Raw genomic sequence first — 11,952 nt, 5'->3', positions numbered from 1 at the left:
GCAAGTTTAAATTCAACTTTTACAAGTTATATAAAAAATAACAAAAATAATTATGAATATGCATATACTTAGTTTCAGTTTAGTTTATTCTTTTGCTACAACTTGTAGAAATTGGATTTAAAGTTGTATGTCTGTGAAGTGATATAACTCATATTAATCTATGTTATCAATTTTTTTTATATTTTTCGATGACTATTTAAATGACATACAAGCACACGGGTGGATGTCCACCCATATGCTAAAAACCCGTTTCCCAGCAAGTCTCCCGAAGCTGATCCATGTCATAATTGTTGGCCACTGATAGGGAATCAATCTATGTGCTCTCAATAATTAATTAATGTTTCTTTTCATTTACACCTATTAGAAAAGTCCCCATCATGCCTGTTGTGGATTAAGAGAAGCACTGGGGGAACTGATAGGGAATCAATCTATATATGCTAAAAACTGTTTCACAGCAAGTCTCCCTAAGCTGATTCATGTCATAATTGTTGGCCACTGATAGGGAATCAATCTATGTGCTCTCTAATTAATTAATGTTTCTTTTCATTTACACCTATTAGAAAAGTCCCCATCATGCCTGTTGTGGATTAAGAGAAGCACTGGGGGAACTGATAGGGAATCAATCTATATATGCTAAAAACTGTTTCACAGCAAGTCTCCCTAAGCTGATTCATGTCATAATTGTTGGCCACTGATAGGGAATCAATCTATGTGCTCTCTAATTAATTAATGTTTCTTTTCATTTACACCTATTAGAAAAGTCACCATCGTGCCTGTTGTGGATTAAGAGAAGTACTGAGGGAACTGAATGAAGCTTATAGGCCCCCATGCCTTCGGTTCATAAATGAAGCTAATTAAGCTAGGAAAAGGTACAAGACAAGAAACCTGATTTGAGCAAAGCCTGGCTGCCCTTTCATTAATTAGGCTAAGATAAGAAGCAGCAGCTGGACAGATAAGCACTCATCTTTTGACTTTTCGCTTATACTGATAATCATGCTTATAATCCAAAATTTAAATCTTCAACCTTAAATTCATAATTCATTTTGAGGTTTTTTCATCGCAATATATCTTTTAGCTTGTTTTTAGATCGCTAAGAACACGTTTATAAATTATTTTTTGTTACAAATATATAATTTCGTCTTTATAAAAGCCAAAAGATAACCTCGAATGAATCTCAATAATATAAAGTGTTCGCTGGATCAGAGTACATAGCTATACCATGGACATCTTTCTTAGTGGCATATAGCCGGAGCCACCACACATGCAGATGAATATAAGGCCATAAGAGCAATATTAATAAGAGCTAACTGCTAGCCTCTAAATCTTTTCATAAGAGCTAGAGCTAACTTATATAATAATTAGAGACAAATATATGTTATATCATCGATGTATGATCTATCTATAGTACACACATAATGTGTGCTATAGCGGGATATAAATCCATAGCCTATTTTTCTTCTCTCTTTTCCTCTACATAAGCATAAAAGCATAAACATAACCTAACAATCTTTAGGCCATTCTCAATGGCCCTTTCATTTGACATTAATTAGGTGTCATATTAGATTTTTTTATGACATGGTAAGAATTTAATTAGAAAAGAGTAGAACACTTTCATCCTAGTGAAAGGCTTGTGGCGTTGTTTCTAAGCAAATGAAAGCCGAATGAAAGTCCATTGAGACCAAACCTTATTTTCATCTAGATCTCGTGCAGGGTCTATCTTCTATTTTCCTCTCATACAACAATTACTCTCATACAGTAATTTAATGGTCTATCAAATTTATGAAACTGTGAAATAAAAGAGACCATTAAGAAATGCCTTTTATTTTACACAACAAAATTAGAACAATAACATGTCATACTTAAAAACTGTGAAATGAAAGGGGCAACTGAGAATGACATTTGCTTTATTGCTTGCTGGCATATTTGAAAGCAACGGAATGGGAAGATTTTTCAAAACATGGATCCCTCCCTCGATGGCTCGTGGTGTGCTTGCAAAATGAAGATTCTTCTACATATGTTACATATGTGTAGAATGAATGACAAACTCAAATAGTCAATTTCTGATTGGTTACAGACAATTTAGATCTTCATTGAAGTTGTAACCTTTTGTTTTCTTTCTGTACTTTGTAATTACTTTTGCTTTTAATATATATACACTACTAGGAGCTCACCCGGTAGTTTTACCCTTCAAAAAAAATGTCGAGCGTTTGTCGGTCAGAAATTCTATTTTTAAAAACTAATAGCATGAAGTGCAATATTTTATATACTTAGATCCTATTTGATTAGACTAATTTGTAGGAACACATAAAAAAATTGGAAGATTTCAATACTATCAAGAAAATTTCTAGTATGGCCTTCAGAAATGAATGGGCATTAATTAGCAAGAGCTCAAACCTCTTGAAAAATTTTTCTATGAGTCTCTCTCTTATCCGATTTGTGTATTTTTCTTATGGTCAATTCAAACGATTATCATGTATTTTTATTGTGTTTTACGATCCGTAATCCTTCAAAATCATGTGTTTTTGGTATTTTTCCCCTTATTTTCAACCCTGCAATTCGATCAAAAGGACAGCGGAGAAAATCAACTTTCGTACTTTGCACCTGCCTCCATGATTATCTCTGTATTTCTACATAACTATGCTATATGGGCACATATGAGGACGGTACCTCCTACTACCGGCTGTAATAGCGTAGTGACTATAGATTTTCATATATATATATATATATATATATATATATATATATATATATATATATATATATATATATATATATGATAGATGCACCAATTCATCTATATTAATAAAGTATATGGTACATGAATTTGTTGTAATGCTATATATTTATTTTAATTTCACCATATAAAATTTCTACAACAAATACTATATAAAATTAGATCCATTGATACTATATAAAATTAGATCCATTGGATCAACCATAATCAATTGATAGTACCGAAAAGAATACATTCTACATGGATATGTTGGGCTGCCGGCATGTGGGTTGGCTTGCAGTAGGGGAGCAAGAACATGAGCATTTGGTTGGTTGCATGCACTGGAAGCCTGCACGCGCGGGTGCAAAATTGGCCACGCAGCCAGTTTGAGGAGGAACGCTCAACTGGAGATTCGCTCATTAGTAGGTGCGGGTGCGAGCGAGCGATGCATGTGCGGTGCCCGAGTGCTAGATCGCCCCACCACGGCGCTCGCCTCCTCCTCACCCTCGCCATTGTCTCTTGCCCTTGCCGCATCGACGGATGAGCTCACAAACATGGACTTGGCGGCAGCCGTCAAGGCAGGCCTACTGATGCGTTATGATGCTCCTCACGTGGCTCGGGGAGCTCGTGGAATCGCTCGCCAACTCTGTCCAAGAACCGGAGTTTTATGCTTGCCAGATCCATGGAGCCCAATCTGCTGTCGCCGCTCGCCAGTTCCGCCTCGAGGCACACCATGCCGGTCATGTCGCTATGTGTTGTTCTGTGACTATGACGACCGTACGTGAGTCTTCACTGACAACAGCACGCTCTACGACACCACCACCTATACTAGACGAGTTCACCGTAGAGGCCTTGATCTTGGAAATAGATCGTCTGCAGTCAGTCCCCGTGACTGCTGCCGGCAGTCACTCCATCGCAGCCGTTCGCTGCTATCCGATGAAGCAGCTGAGCCCAAACAGCTCTGCCTCGTTCGCACGTTAGGGTGATATCAAAAACTATTTTGGTGTACCATGGAATTTAAGGATAAAAAGTTCAGATTGGGAGTGCTGTGGAACCATTCGTATTGTGTGACTGATGTTGTGAAATCGTTCTCTTGTTCACCGTATACGCTTGTGTGTGTGTGTGTGTGTTTTTTCTTTTTTGTTAGTGGAATGGATATGTTGCGATGGAATGACTGCCGGCAGCAGTCACAGGAACTTACTTCAGACGATCTCGTTCCCTTGATCTTGTGCCCATCGGTGGCTGCCGGATTTGGCCAGTCCGATCGTGGTGGGCAGTGGATCGGCCATCAGCAATGATGAGGATGTGCTCGCTGCTGCACTCACTTATTTTTTTCCTTTTTTCCTTTTTATGTTCCACGGGTTTTCTGGGAAAAACCTTGTTTTATATATAGGAATGGCTTCTACGATAATTTTTATAAATTTAGAGTGCACAAAACTTTAATTTGATTACGCAGTAGGAATTTTCCTTCATAAATTAGTCATCTCAACCCCAAAAAATTATACAGACACCCATACATTTGGTATATGTAATCAATCAAACAAAATCTCTTCTCGGCCATATCTTTCGTACACGTAATCAAACACAATCTCAGACTAGCAAGTCTAAGCAAGCAACCAAACAGCTACATGTATAACTCCACGATTATACCACACTCCTCCTACATATGATGGGAGAGATGGCTATGCTAGACTGATGCGAGCAACCAAACACACAGCAGCGAAGTTGACAGCAGTAAAATCAGCAGCACAAAGTACTGCAGCCACTGTAGGTACCGTGGTGAGGTCGCATTAGCTGTGTGTGTTTTCTGCGATGCAATCGAAATGCAATGCAGCTGGCAGATGGATGACACAGAGGAACACATGCTAATTAAAATTAGTTGTTGATGCTCGATCTTTCGGTCTCAACAAAACTGTTGTGATTAAATTGGTCCTGTGTTCTCTTCGAAGAAAAAGAAGAAGAAGAAAGTCTTGTCATGCTGCCGGTGTGTGCCAAGATGCAAGAGGCAAGACGGCCATGCAAATTGTGTGGGTTGATGAAAGGGCGAGGCCTAATTTGATGCATGATCTTAAATTATGCTTAATGATAAAATAAATCACAATAAAATAATTATTAGTTAAGTAGTTTTCAATAAACCGAATGGTTAAACATAGATTTAAAAGTTAGACAACTTTACGGTGTTTGCGAGATACTTAGAGCTACTAAGAAGTTGATCATTATGGACTGTTAATCTAGAGAGATGCATGTACGAAATAATATTATCGTAGCTAACAGCAACGGAGTAATTAATTAAATAAATTATGGACATTGCCATTAATCACATGCTCCTTTGACCCTTTCTTTGTAATCGGTAATGTTAGGTAGAAAACAAAGTAAAACTTACGTCCCACTGATTGAGTCGATCTATTCCATGCGTGCATAAAAAAAAGTAAATCTCAAGTACATGTTTATGTAGTTGGTGTCTTTACATGCATGCATAATCACAGATTCATCAGATTAATGTGGTAGAGCTGTGCAATTGGCACTGAAACGTATTTACTACTGCGTCATCCTAAACTATTCATCTTATTCAATTTTTTTATTAAATATGTAAAGCTATATATATATATGCATAAAAATATATTTAATAATAAATAAAATAATATAAAAATAATTAATAATTATGTAAATTTTTTGAATAAGACAAATAGTCAAACGTTTATAAAAAAGTTAATGACGTCAAATATTTAGGGAAAGAGGGAGTATTATAGTTCGGGTCTTATTTTGTATTTATGTAGCGCACAATTCTTTTCTATGTACTGATATTATTAAGTGAGTGTGATGTGAAAGTGTGTAATCATGGTTACTAATCAAGATCGATACAATTCCGCTTGTCTTCTCGTTCGTCCATCTAGAGTGACGCCTTTCAGGAATAATATATAAATGATAAAATTGACGCAACCATTAGGCGAGGAAATGTTGGTCCGATCCGCCATGTCATATCTACCATAGAAGAGCGTTCATATTAAAAGAAACCCCTAGATGGTGGGAGAAGTATTTTTTTTAACAAATGTTGTCAATAAAAATATATGTTTATAATTTTTCAAAATAATAAATACATAAATAAAAAAATCGAGCAGCAACATGGACCAGCGAAATCTTCTCATTTTGGTATTCTTTTTCCAGTGCATCTCAGATCCATCATACATATATGATGGTGGTGGGCTGTACCGGTAGTCTCAGGCCCATGAGTGTTTTGGGCTGTGTGAGGTTTTAAGGGAGTGATTTTTAAAATTAGGTTTTGATTATTTGACATTCCAACCCATTGTTATTGACTCAGATGGTCCTATCTATCATACTCATAAGCGTCAACTTAGGATGTGTTTGGTTCATGGATGAGGTGGGTTGGGTTGGCTCCATCTCTAGATTGTAGAATGTGTTGGTTCTATTTTTCTGTTTGATTGGATGAATGGGTTGGACCTTGTTTTTTGTTTGGGGGAAGGGATGAGATGAGATGGGTTGAACCTGTTTTTTGTTTGGTTGAAAGGATGAGATATGATAAATGTTACCTCTCATATCCAAAATAAAATATTAAATACTAGGATTAATATATGAATAACCTAAAGTAATTGAATGTATATTTATACAAGTAATATATTTTAAATAAATTTAATAAATAAAATGAACAACCCTCTGTGCGTCGTGATTGTCCTAGGACGAATCCGTCCCACCGTTTTGGTGGAATGGGTTGGACCTAGATCTAGGAGGAATATTCCTCTCCTGGGTCCAACCCATCCCACTCATCTACCAACCAAACAGCGTCAGGGATGGGTTAGCTCTGTCCTAACCCATCACATCCCTGGGACCAAAACACATCCTTAACAATTTGGAAATGAATAAACTGAGATGGGCAATAGAGAGGAAGGGAGAGGATTCTCCGCTTCTCTTCTTTTTCCTCGTTTTCTCCACATAGTCGGACAAGGCTGAGAGGTTAGATTTCATTGCACCAAAAGTGATTATTTTGCAAATGACCATACGCGAAAATTATTAGCGGCTGAATCATCGACTGCCTAAAAGTGCCTGTTGCGTTGCCTGCAAAATTGTTTTTTATAAGTGGTCTATAAAGAGGTCTGTCTATAAAAATAAACTATTTTTACAGACGGACCACCTTATAGGCTGCCAGTAAAATCATTTTGTTAGACGGGGCTCTTTACGGGCCGTCTGCAAGGGCAAAAAGTGGCATGTCTACTATTTATAAGGTGTGGAATGTCTCTCCACACACGGCTCTCACCTCTCCTCCATGCTCTCTTTCGGCAACGATGAATAGTACGCGATGGCGACATAAGGATCCGGTGGGAGGACGACGGTGGCATGAGGATCTTATAGAGGCGGCAACGAGCGGCCAGTAGTAGCTCAGCACAGCCATGGAGGTGGCTACGATGCCGGCGGCTAGATCTAGCGTGGGGACCCCTGGGAGGCCGGATCCGTCGATGGCAACCTCGGGGAGGCTAGATCCAGCGAAGGTGGCGATGACGATGACAGTAGTCGGATCCAAGCATGTCACTGGCGAGGAGGGTAGATCTGACGGAGGTTGCGAAGACACTGATGACAACATTGATGGCGACAGCCAGCTGGCAACCGGTGCTAGGACAAAGCGATTAGGTGTTTTTTTTATTTTTAGGATTATTTTACCAAGGAAAATTATTACAGCGGTGCCCTTTATCCACCGCCTATAAAAATTGAGTTTTATAGGTGGTGGATGGTATGTGTGTTAACACCAAAATTTAGTAAAATTTCTTATTGGGTTTAGATAAGGAAATGTGTAATCACTGATGAAAATTTTATCCGGAAGAGTTCGAATTCAACAAAAAATCGTGAAGACCAAGGCATGGGGGCATAATTTTATCTATTAATTAGAGTTAGATTAGAATTTTTCCTTTATCTCTAATAGAGTTAGAGTCCGATCGGGACTTATTATTTCTTTTTATCTATTAGGAAACAATGTCATATACAATAAGAAATAGAGATAGTCTAAAAAGGATTTGTTATTTCTTTTTATCTATTAGGAGTCACGTGTTGTGTTCGATATTGACTTGTATCTGCACATGGGTATATGTATGCCTGGGGTCATTATAAATCATCTGCTTCCCATAATATAGATCAATTACTTTTGGCGCATCGCCACCCTCTTTACCGAGGTTTTATCCCCGATGGAACTTGGCATCTGACGCGGGTTTGTATCGTCTCGATCTCCGGCAGAGGGGTAAGTCCTATGTTCTGCCAGCCACGGTAATCGTATCGGTTAAATTAGAATTGTCTCAGTTTGGCCCGATCTTCTGATATTCTTGTACAGTTGGTAGTTATCATTTTAGTTCTAGCTTAGGTTACTTCTGTAACTTGAGTTGGTTTGGTCGACCACTTTGGATGATCTATGTTGGTTTGATATTCATGGTTTGACATCTTCATATTAGATTACGTTTATCAAATAGCTTATATCAGATCGACGTATTTTTCTCTTTGTTTTATCGGAGTTCCAGCCGATAAGTTATCAGTCATCGGCTCATCGGCTTGATAGCAATATAGATCTGTTTAGTTTCTATCCTGACTTTGCTAGGTGTAATCTTGAGTTGTCTCAGTTTGGTTTGATCTTCTATGATTATTTCTAGTGAGGCTAGATATTTTATAGATGTTGGTCAGTTATCACTATATTTATATCGGATCGTCAGCCGATTGAAGCTTTTAACAGTCGATTGGTTAGTCTATCGGCTAAACACTGCTATATCAACATCTGATTGGCTGGATTTTTTGTTACCTATCGGCTCGATAGCCAATTGGCTTATTTTATTCTATATTTATCAGTTGCAGATTCAAACTGACTGGCACGCCTGCGCATTTTAAGAATTTAGGTCATATATTGGAACGATCTAAGAAGAGAATACTAGACCTCCGTATGTAACATGTCATCGGGTCAACTTTTGACATCAACGACGTACCGCTTGTAAAAATATATATTTGCAGGCGGTGTAAGGGGGTGCACCGCTCGTAAGATGTATTTTCGCAGGCCGCTGTCTAGCCGCCTGTGAAGATGGGGCATGATGATCTATTGCGTTCAGCTGCGACTCTCACTTGTAAAAATACATTTTCATAGCATGTAAGAATTATTTAGGGAGTATTGTTTCATGGTGAGGCCGTTCTCTCGATTAACCGATCGAACAATCCGTCTTATTCCATTTTGTTTTTCTTTTTTACTAGCCATTCTCGCCAAACTGAAATTCTGAATGAAAAAAAAAGGAAAACGAACTGATCGGTGATTTCGCGAACCATGGTGGGCAAAAACGTAATTTTTACAGGAGATACGATATTAGCATTCGGACGCTCGTTATCCGTTCGGATTCCGCCGCCGCCGCCGCTCCGCCCTCCTCCCCTGCTGAACGAACGGTAATCACGCGCCCGCCGTCCTGATTCTTTTGCGATTTTTCTTTCTCATCTTCTCCTCAAAATCTTAGCTTGGTTGCAGCTTTTTTCCTGCACGATTCGAGTTGGGAGGAGAAGGTTTGGAGGGACACCGGATCCGAGCATGGAGGGGCTGACGGGCAGCGAGATTGCCGGCTTCGCCGTGGGAGCACTGCTGGTCTGCGCCACCGTCGCCGCCCAAAGAGTCGACGGCCTCATCGCCACCTCACAGAGAACGTAAGCTGATTCCCCTCCCATCCTAATCCCTACCCACCCAGCCACCCTACTGTTTGCGCGTGTATCCTCTCGAACACCAACCTGATTTGTGCTGATGCAATTCATCAACATCAACTTCGAGCTCGCGGTACGATTTAGTCTCGATCTAGTACAGACATGAATCAATCAACAATGAAAAGGCGGGGCCATTGTTGGGATCCTTCAGTGCTGTGCTTCTAATGGCTCACTTCAGAGCTTGGCACGTATTTTTCGACAGAAAAAGTTGAGGGTGGTTTGATCTTTAAGACGCATGGCCTGGATGGCTGCATGTATATGCAATCTAACAGTGATGTTTTACTAAATTGAATGAGCATTGTCTTTCCTAAAGTAATCAAAGGTCTGTGTATTGTCTTTATCTTTAATTTACTATCCAGAACAACTAGTGAGCCATTCTGCCTAACCAGCCAAAAAACTCTCAAATTCAAGGTATGTTTTGGTGTTCAATCGGGTGGTACTAGGACTGGCAACAAACATAAGCTGAAATTCACGTGGTTTAGTTTTACTAAGACAACCACCATGCTTGCTTTGTTAGGAAAAAAAACGTAAGATTGTGTTTTTCTGTGTGAGAGAGAGTGAGAGTAGGAGGGAGGGAGATATTTAGTTGCTTCATTGACTGTGTATTCTTTTGGAAAACCATCATGGTCTTAAAGTGTCATGTAGGTGTCTGGGAGCCTTCAGGAAGCAAAGTGTCGCCACTACCTAGCGTTCTAGTTGACTTGTTGACTTTTTTCCTTATGTTCATATTCCAATTAAAAATATAATTAGATCTCTAGTATTCCTCTTGTGCTCATGTGTGTAATGCCACACCTTAAACTCACGTTAAACGCCCAGGCAATTGGGCAGGGGTTGGTCGCCTTGCCTTGCCTTGTCGCCTTAAGAGCACTGGAAACCATATGATTTGACTTTGATACTGAGTTGTTGAGAAGCTCTTAACTTATACATTCTTTTGGAATAATTGTTGTTGCATCTGTAGAACAGAATATTTTTCATAACTGAATATGTTTCATCATATCAAGTTCTTAAAATTTTAAGTCAATACATCCTCATTCAGCTTAAGAAGTGTAAATATATGTATTGGCAGGTCATTAAGCATGTGCAAGAGGTGCGGTGATCTTCGGGTTGTAGCATGCTCACAATGCAAAGGAACTGGTTCTGTTAGGAAAGGGGGAATGTTCACATCTGGCATGCTAGATGATATTTATGAATCTCTTGGAGCTGAAACAAAGACAAGCAACTTAGTTCCTTGCATAAAGTGCCAATCTAAAGGCCGCCTCTTGTGTCCAGATTGCTCCAAGGTCAGATGATCATTCAATTCCAGTGGTCTCCAACACTGCAGTTTTCCTTTACCACGCATGGAAGTTCTGTTCTTAACTGTGGTTAAAGATATACATCATCTTGAGTGATCAAGGCATTAGGATGTGTCTGTACTGAACCAAGGATGCTTATGCCATTTCCTTTTACATTTTGATTAAAAAAAATTAAGCCATATTATATATGTATTCATGATCACATTCTTCATGCACAAAGGGAGGCTAGACAACCCACAGACCCTTAAAAAGAGACTCAGAGGAAATAGGGAAGGTCACTAGGGCAGTACAATTGTTTGGTGGTGTCTTTGCTTGCAAAAATCTACAAACCTACTATTTATTAGGTATTTGGGCCATCCCTTACTAGTATTGGTTAGTTTTAACTATCTTCATTTATTTTGTACATGTTAAGCACATAATTCAAATGTTATCGTTATTATACCTGCATAGTCGCCTATGTCTTCGGTGACAAGACGATACAACTTTGATATTAATAAAGTACTCCATGTTAAAAATTATTACACTTTTTAGGCACACGATAACAGATCCCTTCAAAGTTAGTGCTGTACATGAACATGCGTCAAAATTATACACTTAACAATTCTGTTGCTTGCTATTTGATAATTTGTTTTTTCTAAGGACATTGCAGAATCTTCTTTCCCAAATAAGCAAACAGACTTTTTGTATAGTGATAATAGTTGGTTAATTCAACATATATTAACAGATTATGGAGTTTATCACAATACAACAATAATGCCTTTTTCAATTGTTAAACAAGAAATTTCAAGTTTATCTGCTAGACAATATGTACATATTCCACAACTTATCCATGTAAAAACCCATGTCAGCCATGCCCTGACTATTGGGATTATTCTATAGTAATATATAGACATGTGTAAAAATTTAGAGCCCATTTTCAGTGCTCTCTACTTGCGGTATAATTTATCTAGTTTTATCTAATAGTTATGATTAAATTACACTACCAACTACATTAGGGCCTATTCATTTTTTAAGGAAAAATAAAGGATCCAATTCCTAAGTATTGGATTCATTTGAAAGCCATTTGATTTGTAGAAATGAAGCATATGAAAATCAAAGGAAAATTTTCTTTCCTATGAGATGTAGAAGGAAAATATAAAAGAATTTTCATCCACTCAAACTTCTTGGAAAAATTCATGTGATCTGGTGTTGCTATACATCCCTATTCATCCACATTTTCTATTT

At 38.4% G+C, this 11,952-nt stretch overlaps 1 protein-coding gene across 1 annotated transcript; it reads left to right on the top strand.

Annotated features, from left to right (window-relative positions):
• The first annotated feature begins 9,027 nt into the window (after positions 1-9,027).
• LOC102721626 lies at positions 9,028-11,200 on the top strand. Its single transcript, XM_006650132.3, has 3 exons — positions 9,028-9,130; positions 9,210-9,382; positions 10,503-11,200. The coding sequence occupies exons 2-3, from the start codon at positions 9,270-9,272 to the stop codon at positions 10,723-10,725; spliced, it is 336 nt and encodes a 111-aa protein (XP_006650195.1). The 5' UTR covers positions 9,028-9,130; positions 9,210-9,269; the 3' UTR covers positions 10,726-11,200.
• Positions 11,201-11,952: the final 752 nt, after the last annotated feature.

Source organism: Oryza brachyantha, chromosome 3, assembly GCF_000231095.2.
Source record: "Oryza brachyantha chromosome 3, ObraRS2, whole genome shotgun sequence".
In the NCBI taxonomy this organism is placed as follows: domain Eukaryota; kingdom Viridiplantae; phylum Streptophyta; class Magnoliopsida; order Poales; family Poaceae; genus Oryza; species Oryza brachyantha.
This window is presented reverse-complemented; position numbering and strand designations above follow the sequence as displayed.

Excerpts from the sequence above, each read along its gene's own strand:
- LOC102721626 (XM_006650132.3), top strand. The coding sequence starts at position 9,270 with ATGGAGGGGCTGACGGGCAGCGAGATTGCCGGCTTCGCCGTGGGAGCA. Across the intron at positions 9,383-10,502 it reads ATCGCCACCTCACAGAGAAC|GTCATTAAGCATGTGCAAGA; the intron begins GTAAGCTGATTC and ends ATGTATTGGCAG.